The sequence below is a fragment of the Thalassophryne amazonica genome, chromosome 15 (assembly GCF_902500255.1).
Source record: "Thalassophryne amazonica chromosome 15, fThaAma1.1, whole genome shotgun sequence".
NCBI classification, from domain to species: domain Eukaryota; kingdom Metazoa; phylum Chordata; class Actinopteri; order Batrachoidiformes; family Batrachoididae; genus Thalassophryne; species Thalassophryne amazonica.
In genome coordinates, this window is record NC_047117.1 from 22,942,666 (window position 1) to 22,962,363 (window position 19,698).

Below are 19,698 nucleotides of genomic sequence, written 5' to 3' on the forward strand. Positions count from 1 at the left end.
GGTCAATGCCTCAGTAATAGTAACAATTCAAGTAACACATTGTCTTTATTTTAGCCATTGGTCAGTAATTTACTTTATTCTCCATCCCTCCAGATAACTGGTGGTGTTTAGGGGACAGCAGTGTGTTTACCAGAATGGTGGACTTATACAAGGGCATTGTTGTGTTTCTGCTAACGGCTGGGAAATCCTTGCTTGTACCAGTGTTCTACACAAGCTATTTTCAAGCAACACTGAGGCTGCTGGAGAAACTCCACAAGGTATTGAACAAGTTCACAAAGTACTTGCATAAGCAAGCTATCAGTTCTGCATTGTTCTTTAGTACAGTATGAGGAAATGTATTCTTTCTTGTTCAAATAGCTCTGGGTAGTTATCCTTCAGTAATAGTTCCGGGAATTGAGACGGGTGTTTGTTCCATGTTATCAGGTGAACTTAAAGGCCCACCACGTGGAATATAACCACTTTTATATCCCTGACATCACCTGCCTGGTAGACATCAAACAAGACTACCTCAAGTGGTTTCTAACAAAAACTAAGCATGTAAGTACTGGTGTCCTCTGATTACTTTACAGTGTTTTACTCACCTTAGTAACACAGTTAGGCATAGATCAGGAGGAATGGGAAAGTGCACCAACCAGCTTGATGATGAGCACTTTGTTTTGCTGCAACCTTGGTGTTAAGTAAACAGTGTTTTTCCCCCCTCCATCAAGGAACTTATGTTAAATCACTTTCCAAATTCACAAATAGTAAAGAATTATAAGCCGTAGTGCTTAAAAATAGTGACGCCTTTAAGACATGCCCCAGTACTGTTACTATGTCCGAGCAGTGTCACAAAACAACATCAAGATCTTATCTAGACCTGATCAAACATGAGGAAATATCACCCCAAATTTCCTGTCAGTATGAAATATCACAAAGACATTATGATGGAAGTACAACATTGACTTTGCCATGTCCAAATACTTATGGACCTGGCTATCTATGGTAAATGCAACATTTTTTTAAAGGTTAGACTTTGGTATCCATAAATGGTTTGCACAGCACCGAGTATGTTAGCCACATGCATAGATTTATTATTTACACCATGTAAAGGAGTGATAGTGTCAGCGGTCGTGGTGGTGCGCGGTTGACAGTTCAAATTTATTTCTCCTTTAAGATCAGCCAGGTTTGGGGTCCAGACCTGGATTTCACACTTATTTATTATAATTATTATATTATTTATTTATTCTAAAGGATTCTTTACTCTTGCCAAATGTCGATTTATAAACATTTCAGATTTTCTTTCCAGTTTGGTGATATGCCGAATTCTGAAATCTGGTATTACCTTTTAAATAAGTGAGAAATATAGCACCAGGTGTGAGAGTCTGCAGTTTGAAGTTGCTTTTATTAATTGTTTTTATTCTGGTTGTAGTTTTCTTTTTTTCTAAAATCACATCTAGTTTTAGCAGTTATTTCTCCTGTGTTCTTCACCGATGAATTTCATAACTCGATCAGACCTGTAGGTCAATTTCCATGCTTGAATTCATGTTTTCTTTGTTTTTTGTCTTATTCCACTTTGAAGAAATTGGAAACACCTGCTCAGGTATTAGAAAGATTGATTATATTCGTAATTTATTCAGTAATTGAGTCTAAACTCTTCTGCTGTGCAGTACATGGACTTTAAGCCATCTTTTACTTCATTGTAGAATGACAGTCCCTCTGTGAACCTATGTGCCTACCCGTTTATACTCGACGCTCAAGCCAAGACCACCATGCTGCAAACAGATGCTGAACTACAAATGCAGGTACCTGACCATCAGTGTTTCACTTAATAACAGGGTTTGAATTTTGACATTTATTATGTAATTGTTCGTAGGTAATACCCTTTTTATTGTTTCTGGACTAACTGTCTATCTTGCCTTTTCTTACCCCTGTCCAAAACCTTCATCAAGATGGCAGTAAGCGGTGCAAACCTACACAATGTCTTGATGCTGCTTTCACTGGAACCACAACTAGCTAGGAATCCTTACCTGGTGCTTCATGTACGCAGAAACCACTTAGTAAGTGACACACTAAGGGAGCTCACAGTCTACTCTGATGTGGACCTCAAGAAGCCACTCAAGGTAACAACTCAGGATTGAACGTCACAGTGCTTGTGTAAATTTGATCACAGAAATATATTTCCTACAAACAGCTGCCTTTAACTCCAGGTGATCTTTGATGGAGAAGAGGCCATAGATGCCGGTGGAGTAACGAAAGAGTTCTTCCTGCTGCTGTTAAAGGAGTTGATGGACCCAATATATGGAATGTTCACTCAATACACAGAGTCCAGCCTGCTATGGTTCTCAGACAAAGTAAGTTGTAAACAAAACAAAACCATGTCAGCAAAATTGTCCACGTTATCGTCTGGCCATGAGTCTAGCAATGCCTCCAGAAAGATTGACTGGATGTTAGTGAATCTTTACACAGTGGTAGCTGTGAGTATGTGGCACTACTCCTCGTATATAATAAATGTAGTATGGCAGGGTGAGCTTGCTGACAGATGTCTAGTTTATACGTAAGTGATATGTATATCATCACGTTTCTAGAACCCACCATAATGCCTTGTTTTGTCTGACAATCTAAAACACAGACATACTTAATTCACAACCAGAAAGTGAACTGGAGAGTAGATGCCTCCATCTGTCTGGTAACGCTGGTCAACACGATTGTACTTGCATGGAGTTATTCAATGGATTTTGGGTAATTTGGGGGCGCTGAATCCAAATCTGATGTTAGTTTTTGCCAGTCACATCACTTTTTTGAGATATGAAAACATATTTCTTGTATCAAGCATTGAAGCAAAAGCTGCAGCCTCGCAGGCCTCTTCAGTGCCATAAATAATATTATGGCTCTTTGTTCACACTCCCTGAACCTGGTTTAAAACGTATGCTTTTGTGCAAACTCGTGAGTGAATGAGCAATGTTTGCGTAATCCATCAATACGGAACATGCAGATTGCAAAACAATGTGATGTGATAGAGGAAATCTGAGCTCAGATTCAGATTCAGCATCTCAAAATGACCCTAAATCAGTTCTCAAAGTCCATGCAAGAAAACTTTTGTTGTTGTTGACCAGTGTAATGTCCAACTGTTAGTACTTCCACCAGCTGCAGATGAAGAGTTTTAATCTTGGGTCTATAGAACTTTGTGATGTCATAAATGGTAAATGGATTGCAATTCTAGCACTTTTCCATGTGTAGCACACTCCAAGCACCTTACGATACCTCACATACATCCACACACTCAAACACCAAAGGCAGTGTAAAGCTGGGAGCAATTTGAGGATTTTTCTTGTCTGATGGGGAGTTGAACTGAGGATCCTCTAAATTTGCTTTTTTCATTGTATTTGATACACTTCTGCAAATGTCAAGGCATGTTTCTTGAGTTCCTCCTTCATGTGCTGACACTGTGGGTAAGACACTGGATAGTTGTTAGTCAGCAATGCAGCACCTACTCATGGATTGCCTTAATTCAGTACATCAAATGGCCTTTTGGCGGGAAGCTTTTTAATGTCCTTTTGTTGTTTGGTATTTGATAGTGCTAATCCGATAATGGAAACACACACAGGCTTTTCTGGGGAAAATAATCATAACAAACATTTACACAATGACGTGCCAAAGTTTGCAAAACACTTATTCCTATAAAGAAATGGGTTCCTGAAGTTTGGGAGCATTGAGAACTGTTGGAGTTGCTTAAGTGATTTGATGGTGTGGCAACAGAGAACAGAACCCTTGCACCATCAGTGCTAATCTTTTTCATTTCATTTTATGTTCAGGTCCATAGGTAATTGGACAGTAAAACAGGTTGGGTTTTTTTTGTGTGTTTGTAATTTTGCCTCTGTGCACAGTGGATGTTGAAATGAAAGTCAAGATGTGATTTGCAGTGTAGACTTTCAGCTTTAATTCAGAGGGTTTAACAAAAATATTGCAGTACTTATTCAAGAATTACAGTACTTTTTACACATAGTCCCTCTATTGTCAGAGACCATAAGGATTATCGTTGCTGTCTGAAATAGGCAGAGTGACTATGCAAGAAGAGATGAGTGAGGGGAAGCCACCAAGACACTCATTTCAGTTGAAATTTTCAATTAATTTCATTTACATAGCGCCAAATCACAACAAAGTTGCCTCAAAGCGCTTCACACAAGTAAGGTCTAACCTTACCAACCCCCAGAGCAAGCACACAGGGGACAGTGGTAAGAAAAAACTCCCTCTGAGAAAGAAACCTCAAGCAGATCAGACTCAAAGGGGTGACCCTCTGCTTGGACCATGCTACGACACAATTTATAAAACAATTCACAAAACGAAAATGCAGGAAATGTTGCCGGTGCACAGGACAGGAGGGTACAGAAACAGACAACAGACGCCACACCTATCTCTGAATGGAGCCACACCTTAAACAGAGAGAGGAAAAAAAACAGAATCAGAAAGACAAATACAGTATAATTTGTCAGCGTTAAGCAACAAGAAAAACAAAGGAAATACTAAGGTGATCGCCGGCCATTAACCCTGAGCTTCACTAAAAGACCCAGAATTTAGATAAAGTTGAGGCCATGGCATGCTCCGTTTCCTAATAAAATGAATTTAAAAGAGTAAAAAGCATAGTAACATACTATGCCAGTATGCTAGCCATATGAAATGGAAAATAAGTGCGTCTTAAGTCTGGACTTGAAAGTCACCACAGAATCTGACTGTTTTATTGATGCAGGGAGATCATTCCACAAAACAGGGGCACGATAAGAGAAAGCTCTGTGACCCGCAGTCTTTTTATTCACCCTAGGGACACAAAGTAATCCTACACTTTGAGAACGCAAAGCCCGGGCCGGTACATAGGGTTTAATTAGTCAGCTAAGTAGGGGAGGTGCCAGACTGTGAACAGTTTTATAGGTTAGTAGCAGAACCTTAATATCTGATCTCACTGGGACAGAAAGCCAGTGAAGAGATGCCAGAATGGGTGTAATGTGGTGAAACGTTCTGATTCTTGTCAAAAGTCTGGCTGCAGTATTTTGAACCAATTGGAGACCCCTAATGATGGACTGCAGTAAACCAGGAAATAGAACATTGCACTAGTCAACCATGCAAGGGCACTCCCAGTTTTCCCAAAATGATTCTCCAGCCTATTGAGTAGAATATGATGATCCACAGTATTAAATGCAGCACTAAGATCGTACAGCACCAGAACTGTAGTGGTGTCTGAATCTATTGCAAGCAGATCATTCACCAATTTAGTGAGAGCTGTCTCCGTAGAATGACATTTTCTAAAAGCAGACTTCAGTGGTTCAAGAAGATTAGATATCGGCCTATAGTTTTTTAATTCACTAGGGTCAAGATTACATTTCTTAAGTATTGGTTAATCACTGCAGGTTGAAACATTTAGGAACAGATCCAGAAGTTAATGAGAGATTAATATTTCCAGCACAGTTGGCCCAAGAGTGGGCCACAGATCCATAAACAGTTTTGTTGGAATAGGATCAAATAAGCAGGTTATGGTTTTTGTTGACATTACGGGTTTCGTCAGCACACCTAGAGAGATACTATCAAATTCTGTAAATCTGGGTAATACCTCAGTAATGGCACCCACCTCAATAGTAGAGTATAGTGGCTGGGTTAAGACATGTTGGGATATGTTTAACCTAATGTCATCTATTTTCTTCTCGAAGTAATCCAAGAAATCTTGTGCTGTAAAAGGAGAGCGACTTACACGTGGTTGTCCATGAATAAGTGTTGCCACCATGTCAAACAAGAACTTTGAGTTATGCTTGTTTTTGTCATATAGATAGAGTAATCGGCTCACTTTGTAGCCAATAGTGCATGCTTATAGTCTAAGATAGCATCATGCCACGCAAGGTGGAATACTTCTACTTTTGAACTACGCCATTTTCGTTGCTTCTGTTTCTTATGCTTGAGGTCACACAAGTAATCATTGAACCAAGGTGACTGTGTTTTGAGGGGGTGTGGTTTTAATAAAGGTGGCGCAATCATGTCGAGTAGTTTTGAGTGCTGAGTTTAAACTATTAATAAGACTACTATCTACTGATTGGGCATTTTCCAAACATGAAGCTAAGATATCAGGCAGTCAAGTTCAGTTGTAGTTGAGGAGTTGATGCATCACCGCAGTGATAAATAAGGTTGTTCCACTCATGACATTACTCATGACAACTCTGAAGGAATTACAGGCTTTGTTTCTGGAATAAAACCAAGACTGATTTTCATACAAGAAAACACATCAAATCTAGGCTAGAGTTTCCCATGCAGAAAAGTGTAGCTGAAATTTCATGTATTCTTTTCAAGAAAATCTTTGTCTGCTCCACTCCGTCAAGAAGTTGTGTAACTGGAGACACAACATACAAAAGCTTCACAGTGTAGTTTATCCAATCACAACCACAGAAGCCAAAAAGTCCTTCAGAGTTGTTGTGGTTGTCTTGGTGGCTTCCCTCATGTGTCTCCTTCTTGCACGGTCACTCAGGGTTTGAGAACTGCAGACTCCAAGCAGATTTACAATACAGTACCATACTATTTGTATTTCTTAAAAATTGATGTGAATGATATCTGAAACATATTCAGTGACTTGAAAATTTTCATGCAACTCTCCCCTGACTTGTATAAAACAAAACTGGCTGTAAAAGTTACGAGTTGTGTTCAAAATAATCCTTAGATGTACTTTGTAAAATGACATATGCGCTGTGAAAATGGAAGAGCCGTGTGTACAAATGGCTGTAATTCCTAAATAACATGTTTTTGTCAAACCCTTTTTCAACACAAGAAGCATATCTGGATTATTTCATTTAAATTCCACTGTGGCAGCATACAGAAGCAAAACAAAAAAATATCTCATTAGTGTTCAGATACTTGAGGACCTGGCTGTATGTTGATGGTCATTTTGTTGGAACAACTGCTTCATCCTGTAGAGATAGTATGATACTGTTCTGCAAATTACACGATTAGCGGTAGTACCTTAGTTGACTGAATTGTTTCCCTGAGTTTACATTTACATCACATTTTGTCACATATTGCCGCAAATATAATACTAGAATAATTATTCTGTGTACATTTCCAGTGTTTTGTCGAGCAAAACTGGTTTCACCTGATTGGGATCATCTGTGGTTTGGCAATCTACAACTCCACAGTGGTGGATCTTCATTTTCCTTTGGTTCTGTATAAAAAGCTGCTCAATGTATCACCCACCCTGGAGGATTTTAAGGAACTCTCTCCCACCGAGGGCAGGTAATGTACAGAACATCCACAGAACAGAAGGAGAGCAAATAGATGAGATTGTTTTAAACAGCCACAATATATTCCCACCATTTCCCAATTTGAAGTTGGTTTGAAAGAAAGATTAATTAATTGAGAACCGTTAAGGTTATCAGCTTTTGTTTCTACCGTTTCTTAACCACAAATTAAACATTTGGATTCTGCTTGATGTCCATTCCTTCTTCTGTAGGAGTCTTCAGCAGCTTTTAGACTATGAAGGCAGTGATGTGGAGGACACGTTTGTGCTCAGCTTTGCTGTAAGTGCATTTTTTTAACCCACTATACCAATTTCACCAGCTTTACTGAAAAAAACCTACCAATTTTAAATATAATTACATGCTCTACAACCCTGGATATATAAGATGGATGGAGGGGTAGATGGTCTACATGTGCCGCTGTGATACCTTGTAAAACTGTAGTGTGATGTTCTGTGTTCACACATCAGATCACCACAGAGAACTACGGGCTGACAGAAGTGAATGAGCTCGTCCCTGGAGGAGAGATGATCAGTGTGGATAAAAACAACAGGTGAGGTTGGTTTGCTTGGGTTTGATGAGAGAACACCTAGTTCTGTTTTGAGTTTCAGTAGATTAGATACATTGAGTGTGATGTCTCAGTCCAAATGACCTTGTTTTAGCTATTTTAATGCTCTGTCTGTTCTGTCTGTAAGATAAACAAAACAGTACCTTTTTTCCTTGGTCTAGTGCTGAGATTATCATGCACTCATGCAGCTGGCGTGTCCCGTTCCACCTGAAGGTCATCATCTGTGCTAAAAATATAGATATAGTAAAAAAACAGATTTTCCTTGGTGTGTTATTCTCCACCATCCACACCCATGCTTTAAGCCCATGCTGGTGCCAGTTGCGCTGATTACAGAGCTGTGTGGAGAAATCCACAGAGTGATGGGGAGCATCATCTGGCTCCTGGTGTTGAACAGATGGCAAGAGGCCTACAGGAAACACAAAAATATTTTGCTTTCACTGTGCATCATGGAACACATATAAATATGAAAATAATAAAATAAAAAACAAACAAACAAAAAAGGTTTCTATTATAAAATAATAGAAACATCATACAAAAGAGGACAAGCAAGTAATACTAACGCATAAAAGGAGTAACATTTTTCCAATAATAAAAACAAAACCATTTCAACCGGTAACAAATATCTAGCCCATTTGCAAACTGATTTAAGTAACAGAAAACAGTTAGATTTTCAGCCTGGATTTAAGCGACTTAACAAAGTTATATAGTCCTATAGTGTAAAGTTTTATCATTAAAACCGCGGGTTGTGGGGGTGAGATCCGAGTCGGATTACTCGTCTACGGTGCATCTGAAAAGTATTCACAGCGCTTCACTTTTTCTGCATTTTGTTATGTTACAGGCTTATTCCAAAATGAAGTAAATTATTTTTTTCCCTCAAAGTTCTACTCACAACATGCCATAATGACAGCATGAATTAAACAACATTAGCTTTTTACAAAATTATTAAAAATAAAAAAACTAAGAAATCACCCATACATATGTAAGTATTGACACCCTTTGCTCACGACTTTGTTGATGTACCTTTGGCAGCAATTACAGCCTCAAGTCTTCTTGAATATGATGCCACAAGCTTGGTGCACCTATCTTTGGGCAGTTTTGCCCATTCCTCTTTGCAGCACCTCTCAAGCTCCATCAGGTTGGATGGGGAGCGTCGGTGCACAGCCATTTTCAGATCTCTCCAGAGATGTTCAATCGGATTCAGGTCTGGGCTCTGGCTGGTCCACTCCAGGACATTCACAGAGTTGTCCTGAAGCCACTCCTTTGATATCTTGACTGTGTCCTTAAGGTTCTTGTCCTGCTGAAAGATGAACCGTCGCCCCAGTCTGAGGTCAAGAGCGCTCTGGAGCAGGTTTTCATCCAGGATGTCTCTGTACATTGCTGTATTCAGCTTTTCCTCAATCTTGTCTAGTCTCCCAGTTCCTGCAGCTGAAAAACATCCCCACAGCATGATGCTGCCACTACCATGCTTCACTGTAGGGATGGTACCTGGTTTCATCCAAGCATGACGCCTGGCATTCATGCCAAAGAGTTCAATCTTTGTCTCATCAGAGCAGAAAATTTTGTTTCTCATGGTCTGAGAGTCCTTCAGGTGTCTTTTGGCAAATTCCAGGTGGGCTGCCATGTGCCTTTTACTAAGAAGTGGCTTCTGTCTGGTAACTGTACCATACAGGCCTGATTGGTAGTTTGCTGCAGAGATGGTTGTCCTTCTGGAAGGTTCTCCTCCTGGAAGGTTCTCCTCTAGAACAAATATTTTATTCACCGTAAGAGATGTAGTGGGGCTATTTATTTGTGTTTTTCTTGAGGAGAATAAAATATTTGTTTCATGGTGTTTCATACTGTTCCCCCACACCCCACCCCTGAAATCTTGTTTAAACAATCTTTGGTGGACTGTCTGGTAATGGTACAGTTGTATGCAAACGTTTGGGCACCCCGATTCATTTCATTCATTTATTTGTTTATTTGACAGGGACAATGCAATCAATATACAGTAGTGTTCAGAATAATAGTAGTGCTATGTGACTAAAAAGATTAATCCAGGTTTTGAGTATATTTCTTATTGTTACATGGGAAACAAGGTACCAGTAGATTCAGTAGATTCTCACAAATCCAACAAGACCAATCATTCATGATATGCACACTCTTAAGGCTATGAAATTGGGCTATTAGCAAAAAAAAGTAGAAAAGGGGGTGTTCACAATAATAGTAGCATCTGCTGTTGACGCTACAAACTCAACACTGTTATGTTCAAACTGCTTTTTTAGCAATCCTGTGAATCACTAAACTAATATTTAGTTGTATAACCACAGTTTTTCATGATTTCTTCACATCTGCGAGGCATTAATTTTGTTGGTTTGGAACCAAGAATTTGCTTGTTTACTAGTGTGCTTGGGGTCATTGTCTTGTTGAAACACCCATTTCAAGCGCATGTCCTCTTCAGCATAAGGCAACATGACCTCTTCAAGTATTTTGACATATCCAAACTGATCCATGATACCTGGTATGCGATATATAGGCCCAACACCATAGTAGGAGAAACATGCCCATATCATGATGCTTGCAACACCATGCTTCACTGTCTTCACTGTGAACTGTGGCTTGAATTCAGAGTTTGGGGGTCGTCTCACAAACTGTCAGCGGCCCTTGGACCCAAAAAGTTCAATTTTACTCTCATCAGTCCACAAAATATTCCTCCATTTCTCTTTAGGCCAGTTGATGTGTTCTTTGGCAAATTGTAACCTCTTCTGCACGTCTTTTATTTAACAGAGGGACTTTGTGGGGGATTCTTGCAAATAAATTAGCTTCACACAGGCGTCTTCTAACTGTCACAGCACTTACAGGTAACTCCAGACTGTCTTTGATCATCCTGAAGCTGATCCTGAAGCTGGTGAGCCTTTGCCATTCTGGTTATTCTTCTATCCATTTTGATGGTTGTTTTCCCTTTTCTTTCACACATCTGTTTTTTTGTCCATTTTAAAGCATTGGAAATCATTGTAGATGAACAGCCTATAATTTTTTGCACCTGCGTGTAAGTTTTCCCTCTCCAATCAACTTTTTAATCAAACTACGCTGTTCTTCTGAACAGTGTCTTGAATGTCCCATTGTCCTCAGGCTTTCAAAGAGAAAAGCATGTTCAGCAGGTGCTGGCTTCATCCTTAAATAGGGGACACCTGATTCACACCTGTTTGTTCCACCAAATTGACAAACTCACTGACTGAATGCCACACTACTATCATTGTGAACACCCCCTTTTCTACTTTTTTTTACTAATAGCCCAATTTCATAGCGTTAAGAGTGTGCATATCATGAATGCTTGGTCTTATTTGATTTGTGAGAATCTACTGAATCTACTGGTACCTTGTTTCCCATGTAACAATAAGAAATATACTCAAAGCCTGGATTAATCTTTTTAGTCACATAGCACTACTATTATTCTGAACACTACTGTAGATCAAGCAATGCCTGTGACTGATGCGATGCACAAAGAGTTTATAGCTTCCACTAATTCACAACTCTTGTCCCTGGTTGGGCCTTTCTACAAATTACATGATTCATAATTCTACAGTTTACATAATTCAGAATTCTACAATTTACAAAATTCATAATTCTACATTTTACATAAATAATAAACAACCTCATTCATCATTTCATTCGATCATCGATCCACCTTCTCACATGTACAATTCTCTGATATTTCCACACCTACAGCCAACACACATCCATAATTTACAGAAACTTAAAAACTGAATTTCTGTGGGTTAACACACTCACTCCTCCATTCAATCCTTCCTTGACCCACAACATTGATGACTTTTAAGCCAAAACTTGAGCCTAGAGGTGAACATCCTAAACTCAGATATATTCTTGAGCTCAGGCGGTGATGAGTTCCACAACTTTATGCTTTTAAAAGAAAAGGCAGACTGACCAAATGAAGTCCTACACTGTGGAATGTTGTAGTTCTTGTTTATAGAACCTCTGGTGACTCTACCTCCAGTTGGTCTCTGAACAAATGAACTGAGTGGCCCGGGTGCCTATTAATACATTTAAATAACAGTTTGAGAAAGCACATACTACCAAAGCTTTCAAAGCTTAGCAGTCTATACTTCTCAAGAATAGTACAATGATGGTAATGAATTTACTGATGAATTTCCTTTATAAATCATTGGTTGTGTGGATCAGAAATTTCAGTTAAATGCTCGTATATCACATGATAGATGAACACACTGATATTTGAGAAGTGAAATGAAGTTTCTAGTATTTACAGAAAGTGTGCAATAATTATTGCCCGAATTACTGCCCGAAGTGGCAGGCCAAGAAAAATCTCAGATGAGCTGAAGTGAAGGATGGTGAGAACAGTCGTGGTCAACCCACAGAACTGCTCCAAAGACCAACAACATGATCTTGCTGCAGATAGTGTCTCTGTGCATTGTTCAACTATACAGCGCACTTTGCACGAAGAGATCCTGTATGATGCTATAATGCAGAGAAAGCCTTTTCTGTGTACACACCACAAACAGAGTCGCTTGAGGTATGCTAAAGCACATTTGGACAAGCCAGCTTCATTTTGGAATAAGGTGCTGTGGACTGATGAAACTAAAATTGAGTTATTTGGACATAACAAGGGGCGATATGCATGGCTGAAAAAGAACACAGCATTCCAAGAAAAACACTTGTTACCTAGAGTAAAATTTAGAGGTGGTTCCATCATGCTGTGTGGCCAGTGCAGGTCCTGGGAATCTTGTTAAAGTTGAGGGTCACATGGATTCCACTCATTATCAGCAGATTCTTGAGAACAATGTTCATGAATCAGTGACAAATTTGAAGTTGCACTGGGGCTGGATCTTTCAACAAGACAATGACCCTAAACACTGCTCGAAATCTACTAAGGCATTCATGCAGAGGAACAAGTACAATGTTCTGGAATGGCCATCTCAGTCCCCAGACCTGAATATTATTGAAACTCTGTGGTGTGATTTTAGGCTTAGATTTTATAAAGGAAAACCATGAAAATTATCAGGGGTGCCCAAACCTTTGCATACAATTCTAAGTTGGAGCCCCTCAGAAGGGTAAACAGTTTCAGGTGAATACACAACTGACCTATTTTGTGGCTTTCCCCATATTTGGTCAAAATTTCTTTTTCCAAAGGACTTCGGGTCTCTTTTTTCTATTTCCTAATTTGAGTTAATGCAGACCCCTGTCGCACTTTGTATTGAAACACACTGTGCTCTTTGTGGAGCATGATCTCATCCAGAAGAGGCCAAACTTTTCACCTCTAGAGAAGGCCCAGAGGTTATGAATTCACTCCCCCATCTCTGTCTTTGTCTGATTTTTGGATGAGAACTCAAGACGTCTCTTGGGTGGATTTTGAAGATTCTTGGATGAAGAAAGAGTTGGGTGTGTTTTGCAGTTACAAAACAAATCGGCCTCCTTTGTCACTCTAATAACGGGTTTGGCCTTTATTGCTTTGTTGGTAGAAATGTCCACTCTGCTGGTGCAATTGTGGCTTCTTAAATGTTTATTTGCTTCTGTGTGTGCTTCAGGGAGGACTTTGTGGAGGCCTACCTGCGGTACATGTTCTCGGATTCGGTGAACGAGCAGTACTCTGCCTTCTCCTCTGGCTTCCTGAAGGTGTGCGGCGGTGAGATCTTGTCGCTGTTCCAGCCCTCTGAGCTGATGGCTATGGTGGTCGGAAACAACAACTACGACTGGGAGGAGATGGAGAAGGTCAGGAAGAGAATCATGTTTTATCTGTAGGTTTTGTTGGTAAGACAGAGAGGCCGAATAACACCTGTGATCATTTTTAATTACTTGTTTGAAATAATCTTTATTATATTTGTACTAATAAATTGAAAGCTGGATTTTTAAATTGTCAGCTTAGTGTTTTCTAACGCTCTAAACAAACGGCCTGGCAGCGGCTTTTTAAGTAGCGTTTTACTTTGCTGCTACACTTTTGCTTTGGACAGTATTACATCCTTCAGCAGTTTAGCTGTTTATACTCGGATCCCACATCCTTCCTTCCTTGCTTCTTTGTTTTTTTGAAAGCTACACACATAATTAGCTCCATTAGAGCTGCCAGCAATAACAATAACTCAGACAGTTTAAAGAAAATTGATGGTTTGTTTTCACTTTATGACATCACATTTACCTACAGATTTTTCATCTGATAACAGTTTTCTGTGTTCAACTCAAATACTAATGTGTGTGGTGATTTAGTGCCTGCTAGTAATCTATGGTGTGTGTGTGTGTGTGTCTCGTTCTAGTTCATGCTGTATTTATTCTCGGTCTTGGATTTCAACTGTTTTGAGTAGAAATCCTTTAAATTAAAATCTCCACAGTGCTCTGTATTTTATAACAGAGGAGCTTTTTGGATCTTCAGTTGTGAAGAATTACTGGATGCCACGTCACCGTTTTACCAGCGAACCGTTGTAATAATGTGAAATGAAATCTGCACAACTTGTGGAAAACTCATGTTAAATGTTTTGAATTAAATGTTTTCTGTTGTGCAAGTGTTACTGCCACAGAAGTAGTTTTCTACCGATCGAAGGAGTTGAAAGATTTTGTTTGTTTTTATTTTCTCCTTCTTTCCAGAATGCTCTTTATCAAGGGGAGTTCACCGCCACTCATCCAACAGTGAGGTTATTCTGGGAGGTTTTCCACGACTTCCCTCTGGAAAAAAAGAAGCAGTTCTTATGTAAGAATTCAAGTCTGTTATTCTGCACTCATCCTTAAAAAAAAAAAAAAAAAAAAAAAAAAAATTCCAATCATCACATAATGTAAAGACTTTTAGCAATATTTCAGATAGCCAGCAGTGTCTTCTGGTGAGCTTTTAAAATGTATTTGTTTATTTTTCATCATCGTTAATCAGACAGCTGCTGAAGAGTCAGACATATTTTTACATCCGCCAAGGACATAATAATATCATCAGTGTTTATTTCTTTATTTGTCTGTCTGTTAGCAGGTTTACCTCAAAACTACTGCACAAATTTTGATGACTTTTTCCACCACAGATAGATATTAGACCAAGGAAGACTCCATTAAATTTTGGAGGTGATCCGGATTCTGGATCAAGTTTCACTTTATATAGGTTTTGAAGGATTACATCAAAACTACTTCACAGATTCTCACCAAATTTTCACCATGATAGATATCAGGGCATGGAAGACGCCACTGAATTTTGGAGCTGATCCGGATTCTGGATCAAGTTTCACTTTATATAGGTTTTGAAGGATTACGTCAAAACTACTTCACAGATTCTCACCAAATTTTCACCATGATAGATATCAGGGCATGGAAGACGCCACTGAATTTTGGAGCTGATCCGGATTCTGGATCAAGTTTCACTTTATATAGGTTTTGAAGGATTACGTCAAAACTACTTCACAGATTCTCACCAAATTTTCACCATGGATAGATATTAGGGCATGGAAGACACCACTGAATTTTGGAGGTGATCCGGATCTGGATTGGCGGACATCAGAAATCTCTGTTTGCGCTTGTTTTTTATGCCATCAAATACTCTGGTCAATGTTCATCCTCACAGCCCTACAGAACGGTTTTTATATGAATGTTGCCAGCAGAGGTGTCAGATCCGGCTTCAGAAAGTATAAACCCTCCCATGTGTTGCTTCTACCTGTGCACCTAAAACAGGTGATCTCAATAATTAGCTCATCCACCTGGCTGAAGAGCTGAACTAATTACAAGCTGGTTTATTGGGAAGATGGAACAAATATGTGGTTGGACTTTTACTTTCTAAAGCTGGATTAGACACCTCTGGTTGCCAGTCAGACACTACTCTCTCTCTCAGCTTGAATTGAGCTTGTCGGTCAGGTTCTTTTATTTCCAGAGTCTATGTGTAGTGTGCGGTTTGGGTGTCCATCAGGCCTTTCAGGGTTTTTTTTTAGTCATCTTGGGCTCTGAGACTCGTTTTCAGTTGTTTTGTAGCTTGAACAATTTAATTGTGAAAATACTCCCAATTAGCCAGTAATGTTGAAGCTAATTATTTGTTTGGTGCTCTGAAATGCGTCACCACGAAATGATGCTCACTGGAAATGCTAGCCACTTAACATTTCCCCCTACCAATGTATGGTAGGTAAACAATTTGGAGGCTAACTGGGAAAATTGCTCAGACTTTTTTTTTTGTTTTGAACTGTACCTTAAATGTTTGTTGTTTGTACGTTATTTTGACATTTCCACATCTTTGATTTTGGCTATGTTGTCTCCGGGATCCAGTGTTCCTAACAGGAAGCGATCGCATCCCCATCCACGGAATGGCAAGTCTGCGTATCATCATCCAGTCCACCATGGCGGAGGAGGACCACCTGCCTGTGGCCCACACCTGCTACAACCTGCTGGACATGCCCTGCTACCAGACCAAAGACATCCTGCGCCGCCGCCTCACCCAAGCCGTGGAGCAGTACGAGGGCTTCAGTCTGGTCTGAGGGCACTGGGGTGGGGGAGGAGGGAATCTGCACCAGTGTTAATGCACTTTATTAACAATACACCTGTTGTTAAGGCCAAACAAAGGCACGTAGGCGCCATCTCACAGCGAGTTCCTGCTGCATGTCACAGCAGCCAACTGGAAGCCTTGAAAGTGATTTTAATTTTTTTAAATCACTTTGGGCAGTGTTGTCACAACATTCACATCAAAACCTGAGAAATCTTTAAAGGTAAAGTTAAGATAGTTAGAAATATACAATACACTTGAAAATAAAATGCCAAATTCAAAGTAATTAGATTCGACAACTAATGATTTGGGACCCAAATGTTACTTTGAGGTGTTTTAATTATTTTATATTCAGCTATTAAATTCTATTTTTCTTTTTACTGAAGACACCATACTGCATCAGATTTTTTTTTTAATTTCAACTTTATCAAAAGTGATTTTTTTTTTAAATTGTCATTATCGGGGGAATTAAAAACTTATGTACAGTTTGTAAAAAGACATTTGTGAGCTCAGTGTGACGGAGAACACAGGCGAGCGAGCAGGACAAAAACACAGTGAAAAATCTTTGAAATTGCTATATTTTTCCTTTCTTTCCCCACAGCTGTCGACTTGAAACTGCTTTCAACAGTGTTGCCTTCTCCAAAAAAAAGAAAAAAAACCTTCACACACGAGGGAGCTGAAACTTAACTAAAGGACTTTGTGCATGTTGTTGAGTGAAACCTGTAAACAAGGATCAAAATGTAAATTTGATTTCTGAGTTGAAACGAACACTTGAGATTTCCGCCAGGAGTGGATCAAATGACACCGTTGAATATTAACAAGCTGTGTATTCCTACAAATACTGGACATCCCCTCATGTGAAATCGTTTCTTCGGTAGCACGTTAGGGTGGCGTGTGTGAAATAGTCTTGCTGCACATATATACCGTATAATTTTTTATATTTCTTACGTAGCTGTCGTGAAAAAACGAACACAGCTGTTGATCAGTTGCCCCAAACACCCGCTCACAGTGCAGCCGTTTAGCAATAAGGGACTAAAGCGCCATCGGTTGCTGGACTTTTTGTGTTGATGTGCTGCATGTCCGATACGACTGCACGATATTTGTGCTAACGAACGAAGCTAGTCTTTTTCTCCTGCAGAGTTCAGCCCTATGCAAAGGTTTGTGGACACCCTTGATATTTTTTTTTTTTTTAATTTTTGCACCTATTTATGTGCTACATAAATGGGATTTTTGGATATTTATCTGAATTCTACAAAAAAATAGTTATAAAGTTTTTGGAATAAACAATCCTGAACAATTCTGTTTTCTCTTATTTTTCTATAACTGTTTAAAGTCTCATCTTCAGTTTGCTGGTATGGGCCAAACAAAAAAGTTCATTTTGACGCAAACTCAGGTCCATAAGTATTTGGGCACTGCCAACTTTTAAAATATTGCCGTACTCCACCACAGTCAAGGTGACATGAATCATTCAAGGTGTTGAAGTGGAAACTCTCAGCTTTAATTTGGTGAGTTTGATCTAAAGAAATATTTAACCATTTCAGGATTACAGCCATTTTTATGCACAGTTCCTCCATTTTTCATGGTTTATAAGTAATTGGATGAACTGAATGCAAGGATTAATACAAATCACTTTCATGGCCAGTTTTTTCTTTAAAGTCAGGGGATGGATACATGAACATATTGTTTAAAACAGTAATTGCTAAAGTGTAGGCTGAAGGTAAGACAGGTGGGCTGTGAGATCATAAATAAATAAAAACCCAAAATACGTTATTCAATATTTGCTTACCTGGGTTCAATGCCCAGTCCCACTACGTCTTGTTCAGAATTTACTTCACATCAGCTGGACGTCTGATTGGTCTTTGAGACATTTTACCATTAATCCAAGTGACTTGTTCAGTTTTTAAAAAGATGGTGCAGTAGCCCCAATATGTACCTTTAAATAAAAGTCTGGCTGTGGAATATGAGGATAAGCATCAGCAACCAATGGACCTCATGGCCTATGTCAGACTGATGGCTTCTTGCTTGGTGCCTCAGATGATGCAGTCTATGTGCTATGTGCAAGTCACGCTAAACAAACCATCACAGAGCACGTCAGAAAAATAGGTTTTCATTCATATTATATACAAAATACAAATACAATTTATGTACTAAAATGTACACAGTCAAATTCTTGAAGCCTGCCAGTGGTTTTACATTGGACAAGGACAAAATTCTCACTGATAACGGCACATTCTGGAGTAGAAACCGCGCTCACACAAATGTTAAACAGTTACCAAGATAAAGCAGAGATGCGATGACGGAACGAGACCTCGTTTCGGTCACCGAGTCTAAGTTTATCGGTGTGAGAAAAGAACAGTGATCTCAAGACAAGTAGCTTATTTGACACAAAGGAAGTATTTGGGTAAAAAAAATAAACTGATGATGAATATGAGAATGTAGATGTGGTGACAAAAAATAATTAAGGTGGACTGCACCTCTGAGCCCCGAGACCCGATCCCAGATAAGCAGTTAAAAGTGAGTGAGTGAACCTCTGAGTGTGAGGAAGCAGAATCACTGGAGCTGAACATTAAATCTTTGAATACTGTTGGAGAGACTCATTTGGCCGAATATAAAAATGCACAAAAAAAAAAAATCACATTTCCTGACATAAAATCTTTCTTGAAAAATCTCAGTCTATGAATTTACCTACACAGATTTTAAGAGAGGGGGGGAAAAAGTAACTGTTAAAAACAGTCAATAAAGCAGAAATAAATTAAGAGTCATACACGTGATTCTGAGGAAACGTGACTAGGTGTCAGGTGTCGTGACCTCCAGAGGAAAACTCCCAGTTCTGTCTTTCCCAACAACAAGGGGAAAAGCTTTTGTCCATCAGTTCCAACAAAGCAAGACGTGTTGGACTTCTGCTGGCATCTGTGGATGCATTAAGTGTCTTATTAAATAAATTTGGGAGAGTCTCTTTTGCTGATGAGAACTTCCAGCAGCCGCAGTTTAGCTTTGACATGTTTGTATTCGCTGTACTCTTCCGCCAGCAGGGAGCGGTCCTCCTTCTGCACGTTTCTATGGGAACCAAACGCAACAAGCATTAAGAGTTGGAAAATCATTGACGTGGCATTTCTGATGTGGTATCTTGTGTAAAAGGAACAAACTTGCGCTCTACCTTCCGTTTTGTCTGAAGAACTTGTCCTCAAACTCTCGCAGGTTCTTTCGGAGTCTCTTCTTCTCCTCCCTGGCTTCTTGTAGCTGCTCCACAAGTTCTTGACTGTTAAAGACAGAAAGAAAGCAGGTTAGATGTCTGAAAAATCTGATGCAATGAGATGTTTCATTTCCTCCACCAATGAGATGACATATGTGTTGGTGATCGGGCTTGGATCTGATCTGACTGACCAACCCAGAAATATTAGCATTGACTTTCCACCTTTTAAAGTCATCTGAACTGCGCCAGTCATTCA

General features: G+C 39.4%; 2 protein-coding genes across 8 annotated transcripts in view; one reads left to right on the forward strand and one right to left on the reverse strand.

Moving 5' to 3' along the window:
- Window positions 1-17,548, forward strand: part of herc3 (HECT and RLD domain containing E3 ubiquitin protein ligase 3) — a 59,459-nt gene extending 41,911 nt beyond the window's left edge. For 3 of the 4 annotated variants that reach the window (XM_034188043.1, XM_034188040.1, XM_034188042.1), the window contains 12 exons: window positions 94-257; window positions 424-537; window positions 1,559-1,579; window positions 1,683-1,781; window positions 1,929-2,099; window positions 2,187-2,330; window positions 7,073-7,239; window positions 7,457-7,523; window positions 7,712-7,794; window positions 13,347-13,530; window positions 14,395-14,497; window positions 16,036-17,548. In XM_034188043.1, coding sequence (XP_034043934.1) covers window positions 94-257; window positions 424-537; window positions 1,559-1,579; window positions 1,683-1,781; window positions 1,929-2,099; window positions 2,187-2,330; window positions 7,073-7,239; window positions 7,457-7,523; window positions 7,712-7,794; window positions 13,347-13,530; window positions 14,395-14,497; window positions 16,036-16,244 — 1,526 coding nt within the window. In that variant the 3' untranslated portion in view covers window positions 16,245-17,548. The remainder of the gene's footprint in view (window positions 1-93; window positions 258-423; window positions 538-1,558; window positions 1,580-1,682; window positions 1,782-1,928; window positions 2,100-2,186; window positions 2,331-7,072; window positions 7,240-7,456; window positions 7,524-7,711; window positions 7,795-13,346; window positions 13,531-14,394; window positions 14,498-16,035) is intronic. The other variant, XM_034188041.1, reaches the window with a different exon arrangement.
- A 780-nt stretch (window positions 17,549-18,328) lies between these two features.
- fam13a (family with sequence similarity 13 member A) overlaps window positions 18,329-19,698 on the reverse strand; it is a 73,797-nt gene continuing 72,427 nt past the window's right edge. For all 4 annotated transcript variants that reach the window (XM_034188048.1, XM_034188046.1, XM_034188045.1 and 1 more), the window contains 2 exons: window positions 19,407-19,508; window positions 18,329-19,306 (listed from right to left, as the gene is read on the reverse strand). In XM_034188048.1, the coding sequence (XP_034043939.1) occupies window positions 19,183-19,306; window positions 19,407-19,508 (226 nt within the window). In that variant the 3' untranslated portion in view covers window positions 18,329-19,182. The remainder of the gene's footprint in view (window positions 19,307-19,406; window positions 19,509-19,698) is intronic.